Below are 17,024 nucleotides of genomic sequence, written 5' to 3' on the forward strand. Positions count from 1 at the left end.
TCACTAACCTTTAAAAAGACCACAAATAGGAGTTCTTGAAGACACCATTTCTGCTTGGCCCATTTCCTGCTAACTCTACTGCCCAGAGGTCAATACACAGGATGCTCATTTTCATAGATAGGTCTATGTTTGTACATATCTAAATATGCATGAGTAGTATGAATTTTAATGATCCCTTAATAGCATTAATGGAATCATTTAACTAAGATCTTGGCAATTGACAGAGAGAGCGGGGGGGGGGGGGGGAGGAGAGAAACAGTTTAAAGGGCACACATAATGCCACAAGCCAGTTCACTGACAGGCATGTTGTCCCCAGGTAGGCCGATGATGGAGATAAGCATTTGTTTTTCTTCAGTCCCTCCAGTCCCCATGGGGCCAACATAGTAGGCACATTTTTCCACACTGAGTGTGAATCAAGAGTGTGAATGCAAGTTTTTCCCCCAGCAAGGTCTGGGAACATTCCCTATTTTCATTCCTCAGTAACCACCAAAGAAGCCCTTTGGCCCTGGAGGGTAGCTGGCTGCTCTTTCCCAGGTGAACTTACTTTAAAATGTAACCCTATGTAAGATGCACCTCCACTATTCCCAGCAGCAGGCTATTTGCAGGTCTCTGTCAGTTGATACTATCTATCCCTCTCCCAGGCCACACACATGGTTAAATCAGCCCTCAGAGGTACAAAGTACCTTTTTCTTTACAAAGCCACCTCCCTTTTGTCATTTATTCCATCATCACAACTCTCCCTTGAGGCAGGACTGTTCTATAAGTTAGGGCACTGGGAATGGGATGGTTGTGGTCTGTTCAAGCTCACAGAGCTGCTTTACCCCACAACTTCTGGAGGGAACCTTCTTCCTATTGTGTCAGAGCTCCTGCCTGCCCCATGCCTACACAGCAACAAACAGAGTCTACATGCAAACGATCCTGTTCATTTCATTTGGCAATCATCTAGTTAATTTGATCAACGCAGCCCTAAGTATCTTACTGGGACATTACACACTTACAGCTTTGCCCACCCCTAATATTATTTACTTCTCTCTCCAGCACCAGTGTGACTGCACATGTGCTGCTTGGGAAGCTGCTATCTGTCAAACTGCCCCGCTTTCCCCTGGTGGATAATAAGAATTCAACTTTTATTTGGAGCAAAAGTTCCCAAGGGGTCATATGGCCCCATAACAAAAGATTATGATTTCTTATTGGTTTAATAGCATCTATTTTGTAATTCTGAATGTACTCTGTTTTAATTGGATTTGTTAAAGGAACAAAAGGGAATAGGTGCCTTACAATTAAAATAAAATATTAAGATTATTAGTTTAACAGACTAGAAATGCCTTGTTCATCAACCACATGTTCACAAAAACCAACCTTAGCACAAGCAGAGACCTCAGGATCCCCAGCAGACAGGGAACCTTTAAACCCCAAGAGGTGATTGTTGACTCCATTTTAACCAATAGAAGCCATGTTCTTGCCGAGACAGAATTTCATTTCCTTCTCAAAGCCAACTCTCCCCTTGCAGACAAGAAAACTAGGGCTCAGAGAAGCTATATGACAGAAGGGAAGACCCAGATGGGTTGGCCCCTGTCTCCCCACTCACTATCTGAGTCAGTCTCCTGAGCCTCACTGTCCAATAGCTTCTACTACTACCAATAAGAAAATAAAAGTGACCACTTCCTAAGTGTTGGGTAAGACCAAATGAGAGAGCTTTGGAGACTTTGGTTGTGACTGTGCAAGAAGTGGGGTGCATAGCATGAACAGGACCAACAGTGGAGCCAGGACCCTAGGATTCTAACTGGGAAGAACCCCGTCTGCAACTCAGGGTCCTCCAGCACTGTGACACACCCACCCCCATTGGTGCAGGCTTCATTTTATCCTGGAGGACAGGTGGATACACAGCTCCTTCAATGTGCACAGGGCCCCCACATCTTGTTGCAGGGTGCTCTCCTCACATGTCCTGTGGTTTGTGCACTGTTTCTGCACCCTGGAATCACGTGATCCTGAAGTGTCATCAACTTAATCCATTGTTTTCCTACCTATTTTTTTTTAAAAATCTAGAACATGAAGAATATTTTTTAAAGGGGAAGTTTCCAGGAGAAAACTCAGATAGTTACTTGAGCACCAAATATTTGTTGATCACTGAGTATATAACCATCCCTGGATGTGGCACCCTTGGACACAGGAATGCTTTCCAAATAGATGCCTATGATGTCATGGTGAATTGTTCAGCTGTTAGAAAGAGTGTGCTAGAATGGGGCTTCATAGAATCAAAATTGGAACTGTTTTAATTGAGGTAAGAGAAGGAAAAGCAATCAGAGATAGAAAGGATAAGGATATCAAGGAAAAAGGGTGGGATGAAGCAAGCAGGCAGGGCTGAGAACCTGGGAAGAGATGTGCCCAGGTATTTAGAAAATGTGGGACTGCTTCTAAGAATCTCTCTTCAGAAAATGAAAACAAACATTTCAGTAAAACTATATTTATGGTAGTCTCAAAATAGTAAAAAAAAAATCCAAATATCTAACAATAGATAATTCTTAAATAATTACTGCATAGTCATACAATGGAATAAATATTAAACAGAAGCTAAACCAAAGATGATATTTCCCCAAAATGCAAAATATAAAGATGTTTATGATATAATGTTATGAAAAAATTAAATATCTGTACAAGCCCAGTGTTCTCATAAGTGTGCATACACCAAAAGATAGATGAGTGGGGGAATAAACATGCAGGGGTTGGGGGTATGAATCAGTGGTGGGGCACTTGCCTAAACTAACATGAACAAAGCCCTGGGCTCCACCCTAAACACACACACACACACACACACACACACACACACACACACAAACAATGCTTGCAAATATTAGCACAGATGCTCTCTGAGATTATGATATTGGGTTTGGGTTTTGAGGGGTTACTTTCTTTCATGTCTATGTAGTTTCCCAACTCTCTGCAATGGATATGAAATCTAGTCCTCACCTGAAAAAAAAATTTACAAATACACATTCATTCAAACACATGTTCACACCTATACTTAGACGTACAATGCCATTTTCTTTCACAGCATGAATTCTGTGAAGTCACATGATATCTTATTAAAATTAGGTGTGTGTGTGTGTGTATGTGTGTGTGCATATAGTGTAACAGATATTCTAAAATATTAAGCATATTTGGGTCCAATAGGGAAACCTGAGGAAATATTCCCTGGACCAAACCAAGAAGGGACCACATATGTTCAGGGCCTGGGGTCCGGAGGTGGACAAGCATGGGCTCCAATGCTGGCTTCCCACTTCCTCCTAACGTGGCTTTGGGCAAGTCATTGATGTTCTCTGAATCTTAGTCTCCTTAGGTATGCCATAGTAAAGGGAGGATTCCATGGGATTAAAAACTTGGGCCATGGGAAGTTCTCAATACAGAGGAGCTTTGGTAGAGGGATGGCCGTGGAAGTGAGGGTTCTTACTTGGAACTCTGATTTGCCTTGGACAGTTGCGGATGAAGGGTAGTCTGAGAGGTGCCCCCACCAACTACAGCCAGGCAGATTAGGAAAAGATGCACCCAGGCTTTCTAGAAAGTATGGAACTTCTTTTAAGATTCTGTCTTCAGAAAGTTAGAACAAAAGTTTCAGTAAAAATGTTTAGGGTAGTCCTGTATAAAGTAATAAAAAAGAAATAAAGAAAACAATCCAAATATCTAACAATTGACGATTCTTAAATAATTACTTGTAGTCATAGAATTGAATAAATATTAAATGGAAACTTAAAACTGTTGAGTTTTCATGCTGTTGTCTGAGGTACTCTGTGCTATCCTGAGTCATCTGTGATCTGGTTAGGTTTGGAACTCTGCTGTCACCGAGTGGCACACAACAAGTGACTCCAAGCTAAAAAAGGAGCAGGTAAGGGCTGGCAGTCTTGAATACCATTCTCGTTTCCCTCCGGAGATAGTCTCTCAGAGCCAGCAAGCCCTCCATGACACTGGAAACCCACAGTGAATCAAAAACATGTGGCCTTTCATATGTAGGAGCCCCACAGTAAGGTGCAATGTGAGCAAGTACTCTCATTTAAGCAGCAGCTGTGCTTTCTCCCTGGAACCTCCATACAGGGTGAAGGGCATTGAAAATACTTCATTTTAAAGAGCTGCCTTTCCAAATATTACTCAGCCATAAAAAAAGAATGACTTTATGACATTTGCCGGTAAATGGATGGATCTGGAGACTACCATGCTAAGCGAAATAAGCTAATCGCCCAAAACCAAAGGTCAAATGTTCTCTCTGATATGTGGATGCTATCATACAACAAGCTGGGGGTGGGAGGAGAATACAGGTTCATTAGACTAGACAAAGGGGAATGAAGGGAAGGGAGGGGGATGAGAATAGGAAACAGTAGAATGAGGCAGACAGAACTTTCCTATGTTCATATATGAATATACCACCAGTGTAACTCCACATCATGTTCAACCACAAGAATGGTATCCTAATTAGAGTAAGTTATACTCCATGTATATATAATATGTCAAAAGACAGTCCACTGTTATATATATCTAAAAAGAACAAATTTTAAAAGTCTATGTAATGCACAAAAAATAAAAGAGCTGCTTCCAGGTGCAAAAGGGTAATTTGGAGCTCATTGTTTGTATGGAACACACTTGTCTTTCAGGAATGCTGTTAACTTCTAAGTTTTTAATTTCTTCTGTGGAAACCTTTCCTATTCAGATCTCCCTTTCCTCCTCAGATCTCTATCAGGCTGATTTGAAATCATTACTGAGTATCCAACACTGTCTTCAGTAAGAGAAACCCCTTTCCTGGTAACTTTCAGCAGACGATACCTGTTGCCAGGAATCATGTGAACAACAATTTTGTTTAGGACAGCATAGCTTTTCAAACTCTTGCAGATATAGATAGTTGCCCATCTTAGCCATTTGGTCTGTCCCTTCCCTGACATGTATACAAGTGTTCAGGGGAAGGCCAGGGACGTGGGCAGCAGGGACAGTAGGAGCCTTGAGGCAGGTGGAACTGGGCTCCACTCCATGTTATTGCCAGCCTGGTTTTGATCGCGTAATGTATCTCAGCTCAGTTTCTTGATCTGAAAATGGATCAGTAAATTGCAGGTTTTTGTAGAGAGTAAATTAGGTGATGAACATATGGTAACCGACAGTGTGTGGTGAGTACTCAACGAATGGCAGCCTGTCTCCAGCTGCCTCTGCCTGTATCGGGGTCAGGACTGCTGAGACTCCCCTAGCAGCACCGTTATCTATTACCTCTTTCACATTAACTGCTTTCAGGCAATCCCTACTGGTCAGTAATCAGATTAGGATTTGGGGAGCAATCCTTGCTAGTTTCCAAATACAAAATCTTTGCAACTTTTTAAACACAAAGTCATCAATAACAATGTTTCAATAATCAGAGAAAAGAACTATAGCAATAGCAATTTATAGATGCAGTCATTCCTTTATTTTTAATCTCTAGAGCTCACTGCAGTTCAAGATACTCATTCATTCATTCATTCATTCATACTATTTTTATGTGAATCATCCTACAGATCGTGAAGGGAGACAGTGAAAAAGGCAGATGCTATTGTATTTTTTGTGAAATTCCCACTTGAGGAGAAAGCAAATCAAGCAAACACAAAACAAAAACCAAGGAGCATTTCCACTGGTGCAAGTACTCTGGAAATAATAGAAGCCTGTGACAGAGGGTACTGAAATCAGGAACATAGATAGGGTTTGTAGGGTGTGACGAATTTCATCTGTGTTGTTTGGGGAAGCCTTCTGTGAGAAGGTGGCATTCAGGCTGTTACTTGAATTCTAAGGAGAAGCCACATGGGGGAGATTTGGGGGAGACAGCCTAGGAAGAGACATCCCAAAGACAAAAACCCTGAGGGAGAGAGGAGCCTGGGATCAAAGGAGAAGGAGATGTCAGGGCAGATGGAGCATGGAGGAGAGGAGGGGGGAAGAAGAGGGCAGAGAGCAGGCCAAGGCTGTGTGAGGCCGATCTTTGCTTAGGGGTAAGCACAGGAATGTCTAGAAGGTTTAACTGGCTGCTGCCAAGAACATAGACGAGAGAGACTAGAGAGGAGGTTAGAACCAGTGAGATAAGGACAACCATGGGCAGCTGGGCACTCTATAAGGTGGTCAGTGGCTGCCTCAGCCACTCCCTTGTCCCCTTGAGATTAAGGCTTAAACCCAGATGGCATGTGAGTCACCCAGCTTCAAGGCCAGTCACAGCTCTGCCCCTCCCTACAGGAGTGACTTTCTTTGTACAGTCTTAACCCTCCTGAGTCTGCATTTTGTGGCATAGGAGCCACTATTCTGTACTTGGTTCACCTGACAGTCATACAGTTAATAAATATATTGAGAACCCGCCTTGTGCCAGACCCTTTGCAAAGTAAAACACACTGAAATTGGGTTTCTGCCTCCAGACTGTGTTTGTGGATTATATTGGCCACCCACCCTAAGCTAGGCATGTTATGGACAGTATAAGTGGTTCTTATAGCCACCTGATATGTTGATTTTCATGTCTGCTAGACAGACATAGCAACTGAGGCTCAGAGAGTCCAAGCAATTTGTCTGAAGTCATAAAGACTCTAAGCAGGGGGCCACTTGCCTTTTTTCCACAACACCTGTCATGGAAATGGGGGCTTGAGTGTATTCTGCAGTGGCCCATGAAGAAGGGCCACTTCTTCAAGGACTAGCTCAGCACAGGATTTAACCACTTTTTAGGGTTCCAGTATTCCGGATGCCTTGAGAAGTCCCTACCAGAATTCTCAAAAGACAGATGGCTCTCCAAACCCCACTACAGTTAGCAGCAATCAGGCAAGGTCTGCTGAAGTTACCTAAACAGGCTCAGGTTTCCTGAATGAACGAGCATTCACATTTCAGTTTCCTTAGAGACCTTCATTTACACAGTAAATGAAGTTAAGTGCATTTTCAAATAAAGACATCTAGAAAATTTAAAATTACTCAAAAATCTATGCCCAGTATATTTCTAATTAGAGTATACATTAAAATGTATAATTTAAATTAGAAAGAAAATAACAGGAAAATCATGAAGCATAGCAATTAAAACATTGGCCTCTACCTGCTTGTAGGGCAACAAAAATGTTTACAGAGACCCATATTTTGGAAGAAGAATCAAATGTGACCTCCAATGCCTCACTGACTTGCACTCCTCCTGCCCCAAGCTTGCCCAGGCCCCACTCACCTGAGAACACCGGACTGTGTCCCCTGCTAGCTGTCCTTCCTGGCCAGGGCTCAGGGCAGGCTGCCTTCTCTCCTTAATAATGCATGAGCTGGTGTCTGGGGTTTGTAAATAAAGCACGCCAGGAAAACAGGCATTTCCAAAGTTGCTTACTCAATGGAGGAGAGAGGGAAAAAAAAAACAAACAGAGTTTGAAGTAGCTGTTGTTTGGCAAAGTTAAAGCAAATCAATAAATGCAGGGACACCACCAACAAAAACTTATCTTGTTTGTCCCAGTTCTTACTCCTCTAGGGTAAAACTTTGTCGCCAGGCAACAAGGCAGTTGGACCTGAAGTTAATTAGCATAATCCTGAGGCCAGCCTAGAAAATGAAAGGACACAAGCTGAAAGGGTCTCCAGGACACTCAAACTTCCTGTAAGGAGGTCAGGCAGGGCTGATTTCTTCCCCACAAGCAGAGTGAGCCCTGGGCCTCAGATCCTGTGATTTCTGAAATTGGCCTTTTCCTCCTGGTTCACACAGCAAGAAGGTTGGAGACGATTAAGGTTTGGGACAAAGAAGAGTTCCATGTCACCTGTCTAAGGTGGACATTAAGGGCAAAGCTGCAAAGGTCCCTTTTAAAGGACAAGTAATAGCACTCAGCCGCAAAACATCACCAGACTTCCTTCTGATTTGACCACATTTTTTTTTTCTTTTTCCTGCTCTTTGATTTTGGAAGGGCTGTCTGTTATATGTTCATTTACTTGAATTTAATTACTTCTCCCAGTTTCTCTTTGCATTTGACTTTTCTTATTGCTTTCAAAGTGCCAATATCATGAATAAAGCTGCAGTGAATACATTTGTGCATTTATACTCCTTTTTTTCCATTTTTTCCTCTTAGGTCAAATTTCTAGTAATTGAGAAAATCAACAAAACAAGTGAACTATCAGTGTTATTATGCAGATAATAAAATCACATTTTAGAAAAATTAGAAATTGCATATGTAGAAATAGAATCCAAAAAATGCTCTAATTTTCTCCACATGGAGAAGTGTCTGTTTTAGATCAGACATGAACAAGAAAAGAAATAAAATAATTAGAAGATAAATAAAATAAATAATTTTAAATCCAAAATTAATCCAGGCAATAAAACTTTTGGAAAGTACGAAAAAAAAAAAGCAAAATAGAATAACTTTAATTTAGTAATATTAAAAAAAATTAAATAAGAAAGACAACTATAAAAACTTTGAATGTATGAACAACACTATTTTATATTTTTAGTCCCAGAATAAAATAAATGACTTAATTTATACAGTTATTGAATTATCAAATAGAGATGTCTAGAATTAGTCAAAATTCTAAGCCCAGTGTATTTCTAATTATAATATACATAAAAATGTATAATTCAAATTAGAAAATAAACAGCATGAAAATCATAAAACTCAAATCAGCAAAATTAAAGTTAATATTTTAAAGGAGAAATAATACATAAGAAGATAAATATGTTGTTAAACAGTTATGTAAGCCCTTATAAAAATTAAAGACACTTGTAACTTTAGCAGCTAGATATAACTTTATGTTATTAAAACACCCTGACTGGTTAATACATCTACAGAATCATGCAAAAACAATTTGGTAAATTTACTAATGCTCATTTTTTGACTGAATATCAACAAATATATGCCAATTACTGTCATTTTCAGGTAGCTGATTTTTAATGCAATCAAAACTAAGATTTTTTTTATGTGTGTTTTTATTGTTTTGCTTGTTTCTTTCTTTCTTTTGTGTTTTGTTTTTTTCCCCCTTCTAAGAAAAGAGCTTGGTCTTCAGAGTCAGGGCCCTTGGTCAAATTTCTTGCAGGAACTGTGAGCAGCTCAATGTGTCATTCACAGGTATCTGCTCTGCTGGATCTTTGGGTGGGCATCAATTAATAATTTCCCTGGTCTGTATACCATTTCCTCATAGTAGATGAATATAATGGCAATTTCATTAGGTTTCCCCATCCTAGCCCAAACCCACTAGCAGACATGCATTTCCAGTTTCACAAGATGAATGACATTTCTTCTCATTGTGGTTTGTTTTCTGAACACCTCTTAGCTTAGGAATCATGTCCCTCCGCCACTCATTAATCCATTCCACCACATCCTCATAACTGTTTTTCAAATAGGTAACATATGTGGAGAGGAAGAGGGACATGGAGAATTGTCTATTTTAGCTCAGAAGCCCAGTTTTATCTGTTGGCCTTCCTCTGATGTTTTCCAGGTTGGGCTAGACCTAGATTCCTAGTTGCAGAGATAATGGGGAGAAGTAGAAGAGACCCCCAGCATCCCTCCTGGGTCGGGAGGGTACAGCCTCAGACAAGTCCTTTGGTAAAGGCCATTTGGTCTGAGAACTAACCTGTGGGGAGCCATTCTGACACGTGATTGGGTCTCCAGGGTCAGTGGTTACGCACACCCCCACACGGATGGGCTCTCTCATCAGGAAAGGGTCGGGATAACTCCGACACAGCCAGAGTGCCTCAGGCCCTTAACGGCAGCACCCCCCTCAACCTTCATTGGATGGAATTCTCCCCTGAATCTCTTGTCCCCCCAAATAAAAGGCTACTCCCCGGCGTGTTCGCTCTCTCTCTCCTGCTAGCCCAGAGTAATCCTCGCTGCCCTGCTGAGCGGCTTGAGGAGGGAAACAGAGAGAGGCGAGCCGTCTTGGACCTAGCATTAAAATAAGGTACTGTCTGTGTGTTTTATTTTGATCTCTTCTAACTAACTGAATGCCAGAACCTCATTAATGAAACCACTGCGCAGGCCGCGTGGTAGACTAACCTGCTGCCTCTCAAGGTCCACTTATAGGCTGCTTCCAGCTACACTAGGGAAGATGAGAGTTTGGGGGATGGGCCTTTGGCTCACTCTTCACTGCCATCCATTCCAGAAGCCTGGCTTCCAGGGACCATGGAAGGTGTTGGTTAGGTGGAGCTGCTCCAAGGAAGCAGTCAAAACACAACCATGAGACCAACCAAGGGCACCAACACTATGGTGCTGGATGTCAGAAAGGTCCCAAGGCCACCTGGCAGCAGTGCTTATTTCTTAAGCACTTCTCAGACATGAAGGTCATAGATATGATCACCAACAAAGCTGAATGGGTCAAAATCATCCCTCAGAATAAGAATTTGAACTGACCTATCTACCGAGAAACCATGAAGTTCTGATTTGGAGATTGTCTTCTCATGTTGGGACACTGTCCAGCAGAGGATGAACAGTGATGTCCGGAGATGAGAAGCAGGTAGAGGGGTTGACAGGATGTCCTCTGTGAAACCCAGGCCTGGCACCTCAGGCTAGGTAGAATAACCTCCCTAGTCTCACTGGCTTTCTTTGAGTTCTTTTGTTCTTTTAAACTTGACTCCAAGTTGCCCAAGGGCCCAGATGCTTGTCCTATAACTCAGAACAGACTCCCCAGCAAACCCTGGAAATGCCTTTCACATGATGCCTACCAGGTTGACAAAGCAGAAGATCTGATTCATAGGTTGCAGTTATTCCAAGATCGCCCAGAAAAGTCTTGGCAGAACTGAGCAGGTGTTGACCAGAAACAGGCCCATATTCTTGCCATCACATTCTTCTTTCTCCCAGAGTAGAAAAGAATATCCCTCAATCTTGAACAATCTGCCAGAATATCAACTATTGAGGAAGCTCTGTGCCCGAACCTGTACTAGTCTTTTCTAGACCCACTATCATACTTGTGTGTGGTCAGCATGCTGGAAGGATGAGATTACAGCAGCTCAGAGAGGGTTGGTGTCTTGTCCAAGGTCCACCAGTCAACTGGTAGAGGTTCAATTTGGATCCAGGTTTTCCTAACTCCAAATCCAGAACTCTTTGCTGCGCTGATTCCCTCAAAACTCAGGGGGGCTTAGAAAGCCAAGAGCCCTCTCTGATATCTTGTTTAATCTAAAATGTACCTGATAATGATGGAAAATGCAGTTTACCACCTCTTAAAGAAATATTTTTCATTACTTACCAGATATTTATGATATTCCCATGGACCATTTCAGGAGTTCTTTAGTTTTTCTCAGATTAATATAATTTTTTTTAAAAAAAAGAATTTTAAAAACGTAGGACTCACATTTGGTTAGATGTCTTGGCACCAAATGGTAAATGGTACCAGAAATGGTGGCTCTTCCTTGTAATCCAGAGCCAATGATATGAGAAATTGGATGGGAAATGCCTTTTTATTCCACACAGCATTCCACCTGATGGCAACATCACAAATGACCACAGGTAAAATTCTAGAATCTTTTCTTAAAGGGAGAATAGGCTGTTCTCATTTCCTAGATTCTGACATGTCACCCCCCGCTTTGCAACTAGCACCCTAAATTGGACTATATTATTTCTTCTATTTGTTATTCTGGTTATTGCTTTCCTGGAAAAAGAAAAGGATCAAATAGATGTTTTTTCTGTTGGGGAGGAAGAGGGAAATTCCAGCCCTGAAGTTACTTTCTGATTACGGAAAATCTGCCAAGAACAGAATTGAATGCAGACAGATGGGCAACTCAAGACAGATGATATGATGGTGGAGCTGGAATGGCAAGATGAAGAGCTGTGGTCTTCTGGGAGCACTTGGGCATCCAGGCTTGTATAGGCTGGGGCCTGGGTGGGGTCCTGACAGGCCTGGCATGATGCATGGAGTGTGTAGGGGGATGGGGTCTGTGGGAATCTATACGAACTATGGCAGAGAGAATGGATAGAATAAAGAGGTGTGATCTGATTTGATTTGGTGAAACATACTGAGCAGAGACCCAGTCTTGGGAGTGGAAGGAGTGTCTCATGGAGACAGAAATAGGGGAAACAGTTGGAAAAGGAAACAAAGAGCACTGTGGAGGCTGAGGAACTGGATTCTGCAAATCCCTGCTGAATGAAAAGGACATTTCAAGTGGTGAGGGCTCCTTCCCCACGCCCTTCCCAACGTTGTACTTTGCTATAATTTTGTACTCTTTCCTTCAGATCAGCCAACAATAATATTTCCTTGGTTCAAATTGTATGTCTTTATTGTAGAAGTATAAATTGGTATGGCCTTTAAGAGAATGATTTGGCATTAAATAGTAAAATTGAAAACCCTCATATTTCTTTATGAGAAATCTGTCTCATGGGTATACTCACAAAAGTGCCAGAAATTTATTTCCAAAGATGGTCATGGAAACATCAGAGAACAAAGCCAGCCCCAGGGTGGCAGGTCAGTCAGTTATGATCACGCCATGGTATCCTGTGCAATGGTATCCTGTGGCTATAGAAACAAACTCAATAGAGCAATATGAGCTGATCTCCAGGAGTGTTGTTGACCAAGTAAGGCAACAAGGAGAACTGTAGGTGTGGTATGATTCCAGGTATGAGCAATTACAAATAAAACAATGCAAGCATATAAGCAGGCATTCGGGTAAAACTTTTCGGGATGATATACCAGAAACCATTAACTGTGGATACTTCCTTAGGAGAAGCAGTAGTTTGGAGATTCATCTTACATTTCATGGTCTTCCATGGTGTTTGCATTTTTTAAACCACACAGCTATATTATATTCAATGTCCAAAGATGGGGTAGGGGCCAAGGGAGGCTGAGATGTGGCTGTGGGAAATCCAGTGTGGGTTGGGAGGAAGGGCCCTGAACCTTCTTCTGCAAGCCCAGAGAGTGTCTTCAAAAGCTATAGTTAAGGCAGCAGCATGTGCTGGAGTCTTATGAGAGGGACAGTTACTACAAGAATCTAACCTTCCGCAAGGTGGGACAGTGGTCTCACTGTCCTCGTGCCTGAGAGCTTCCATGTGCTTTGGAAAGCCCCAGGCTTTCCTGAATGCCCTGGCCCCTGAAGTTGCTGAAAGCCCCCGCTTTCCTCTTTCATGTGCATGCCTTGGAATATTTGGTGACCACCATAATTTTTTATCCCACAGGAAATACCCCAGCTTCGACAGGACAGTGCTGCAGAGGTGGCAGGTATGGTGGCTCCTCTGGAGGGAAATCTTGTGGGAATGCAAATGAGAAAACAACTCAAGCCCCAGTGATAAGAGAGAAAATATGCAGATTAATTAAGAAAGGAGCTTGTGTCTTTAATTCACCAAAATGTCCCATATCTTTCTCTGAGAAGAGTTCGGTGATGGAAGGTGATTCTTGAGCATTTGGGGAGTGTGTGTGTGAGAGAGTGTGTGTGTGTGTGAGTGTGTGTGTGTGTGTGTGTGTGTGTGTGTGTGTGAGAGAGAGAGAGAGAGAGAGAGAGAGAGAAAGAGACATGTATACTGTGGGTGCCTCTGTGTGCACACTCCCCTTCCCTAAAGATAAACACATATGCACACACTTGGGAGAAGGGTGGTGAACACAAGGGTCACTTCTTCTTGTTCTGGGGAAGATCCACATAGCTCCTGGCTTGGATGGGCTGATCTTTAACCCAGGTTTCTCAGTGAGGAAAGGATCCCACGAGAGCCAGTCCTGGAGATCATGAAGTGATGAGAAAGTAACTGTTGGTCACTGGCATACAAAATGCTCCCCACATTCCCCCAGCTTATTTTTTCTAATGGTATAAGGGTCAGCAGAGAGTCCACCCACAGCATTTGTGTTAATGTTTTAATAAACTTTTGAGAATCACATCTGATAGTTAACGCAAAAGAATGATTTGTCTTTGGGTTAGAATTGCTGAACAGTATTTTCTTTCTCTGGCCAACATAGTTTCCTGAATGTACTTGCTTCAGTTCATATTGAAATCAGTGTGTGCCACGTTAAGTTGGTGGCTGAAGCACAAGATGTGGAGGAAACTACCTAGGTACCTGCTGCCTGTCCTCACTAATAGAGCCAGGGTCTCCAGCTGAGGCTGAGGGCTAGAGGCTTTGGCCTCCAGAGGATATCAGACATATTTGGTTTATCCTTACTTTGTTTCTTCTGGTAGAAAAGGGACATCAGCAATTTTGAGTACCTCATGTACCTCAACACCCTGGCTGGGAGGACCTACAATGACTACATGCAGTATCCAGTATTTCCCTGGGTCCTTGCTGACTACACCTCAGAGGTAAGGCATTCTCATGGATGCTACACAGGTGTTCTGAGGTTTCCTTACTCCAATAGCCAGAGTCAGCACACAGAACCTCCACTGGGAGGTTCAGTTACCTGAACTTGGGTATTTGGGCCTAAAGCCTAAGTGCTCCTGACACTATGATAGCCTTTGGGCTTTAGCTGGGTTTCTGTCCCAGATTCATTTGTGGAATGATCATTGCCTAACATGAGCCACAGAGGGCCCCTGGCTTATACTCATGGAATAAGGTAAATGCTGCCCATTTACTGAAATACCGTCATGTACCAAAACTGGCGGCATGCTACAGTTACAGGTGAGATGGTCCATGGAATTTGTTTCCCAAACCAACATATGGGGGAGAGGGGTAGAGACAAAGACAAGGACCCACTCTGCCCATTACTTGACTTCTATAATTGAGATGATGACATCTGGGATTCACTCAGGATCTGGGATCTGGACTCAGATATGTAGTCATAGGGGAGGCTGATGTCAACACTGGCCACTTATCAATTTGGCCTCCATCTCTGGACCTCAGCAGGCAGAGAAGGGGGAGGAGAAAACTGCATAGCTGGACCAAAGTGATAGATATTTCTGTGCAAGGGCAGCCAGACCATGGAACAGGGTCCTGACCACCCAGGCTCTGGTCATGGGAGCACCAGGTGTTGGGCTGTGTGTAATGGACAGGAGATGGTGGGCCATTGGTTTAGACCAGCCTGGCCAGTCCTGCCTGGGATGCTTGAATGGCAGAGCTCAGGATTTGAGAGAGGGAGACTCAGTCTTCTGTGAGGTCTCATTCCCACTTAAGACATTGAATGCTGCGAAGATATTCTCACAAAACACGTATTACTTTTTATCCTACTGATAGACCATCAGAGGCCAAGATCTTTCAAATAGGAAACTTACAAACCCCAACTTTAATGTACCCATTGCAAGTTGGTGGTTATTTTATAAATCTTTTCTGTTTAACTCATATCCTATATTTAAAAATTTGATGACTTACCAGTGTCTAAAAATTGAGAAATTTGTTCTAAAAATCTGAGTTTCCAGTATGTTTCAAAAAATCAGGAGATCTGGCCACTTTGATCAATTCTGACCAGCAAAATCAACTGAAGCTGGGCTTGGGTTTCCACATGACTCCTCCATCACTCACTGTGGGTTGACGTTGCTTCCCTCTCCCATCCTGGCCTGTCTTTCATAGACATTTGAGATGGTGACATCCCTAATCCTGGTAGAGCTGCAGTGACTCACTGCTAGTGAGAAGAGAGGGTTATAAAGAACAAGTCCTCCTGAAAAGAAACACAAACTCCCGGAAGAGTCAGCATTCTATTAACACAGAGAACATTTCTGCTAAAAGGAAATGTCTCTTAGGACACCTAGCCCTGAAACTGTTCATGGGCAGAAGCAAGCATTACCTGTTTTTGTTGCCCAGAGGGAGTGGGCCTTAGAAAAATGAAAGTGTTCCTCTCATTTCCTCCCCCCAAACAGATGGCTTCTAGCTTCCTATGAAATCAGTTTGATTCTAAGCAGGGACCCTGAACTACTTGAGTAAATTACTCCATGAGGGCAGAAGCCAAATTGCTTATAGACAGTAGGAATTCTTTTTGAAAGTCTCTTTTTGGTAATAGGTGGTCATGTTCTGATTTGGGTCAACTTGGAACAGGTTCAGTATGAACTCAATCTTCCCCTCCTCTTATTTCTCATCTCTTCCCTATTAAGTCTTTGTGGATCACTGGCTTCAGGGCTATAAAACCCTAGTTTGCCAGCTAATCACCAGAGGAGGGTCAGACCAGATGACAATAAACCAATAAAGGGGACCATAAAACTAAAGAGCGTGGCTCTTGGGGCACAAGAGGGTTGAGGGAGTTAACTCCAACTGTACATCTGCCTTCTAGGTGTTGAACTTGACAAATCCCAAGACTTTCCGGGATCTTTCAAAACCCATGGGGGCTCAGACCAAGGAAAGAAAGCTGAAATTTATCCAGAGGTTTAAAGAAGTTGAAAAGACTGAAGGTGGGTAAATTCCAGCTTGATTTTTTTTGTGCGATTTTGTTTATTTGAATGCCTTGAAATGATGATGACTAGTGTGATTGCCTAGCTTGCAAATTATTGCATTTGAATAGAGAATTCTCTAATTCAGTGGTTAGCACCTTGGCTACATGGAAGAATCACCTGGAAGAGCTTTTTAAAAAAGTCTTCCAGGTGCGGTGGTGCATGCCTGTAATCCCAGCAACTTGGGAGGATGAAGAAGAGGCCAGCCTCAGCAACTTAGTGAGACCCTGTGCCAAAAGAAAAAATAAAAAGGGCTGAGGATGCAACTCCATGGTAGAGCAGCCCTGGGTTCAATTGACAGCAACTAACACACACACACACACACACACACACACACACACACACACAAAACTGAAGTCCAGATCTCACCTCTAAAAATTCTCATTTAAATAATTTTTGTGGTGTCACACAGCCTGGGTGATTCTAATGTACATGCCGAATGGAGCAATATCATGCTAACAGCTAGTAATTCCATACCCAAGAGCAGGCAAAGGTGGAAGAACTAATATCCATTCAGCCCTTTCTCTATGTGAGGTTCATGCCAATGTATGTTCATGTACACAGTGGTCCATTCCAAAGAGTGGTGAGCTAAACTCAGAGAGTTTAAAACAACAGCCTCAAAATTGCAGTGCTTATATTTGATTGGCTCTTGAACACAGTTCCCAAACTTTGTCCATTTGTACATCACCTTTATAATTTTTGCCACATTTCTAAGTCAACCGGACTTTTATTGCCTGATGTTTTTATTTAAATCTACTCATTTCCTAAACTTAAGGAATGTATTTTT

The 17,024-nt window shown here is 42.4% G+C and overlaps 1 protein-coding gene across 2 annotated transcripts in view; it reads left to right on the forward strand.

Annotated features, from left to right (window-relative positions):
* Positions 1 to 17,024, forward strand: part of WDFY4 (WDFY family member 4) — a 250,451-nt gene that overhangs the window by 198,613 nt on the left and 34,814 nt on the right. For both annotated transcript variants that reach the window (XM_081267492.1, XM_081267493.1), the window contains exons 47-49: positions 13,080 to 13,122; positions 14,066 to 14,185; positions 16,081 to 16,198. In XM_081267492.1, coding sequence (XP_081123618.1) covers positions 13,080 to 13,122; positions 14,066 to 14,185; positions 16,081 to 16,198 — 281 coding nt within the window. The remainder of the gene's footprint in view (positions 1 to 13,079; positions 13,123 to 14,065; positions 14,186 to 16,080; positions 16,199 to 17,024) is intronic.

Source organism: Spermophilus citellus (assembly GCF_964194105.1).
Source record: "Spermophilus citellus genome assembly, chromosome: 15".
NCBI classification, from domain to species: Eukaryota; Metazoa; Chordata; class Mammalia; order Rodentia; family Sciuridae; genus Spermophilus; species Spermophilus citellus.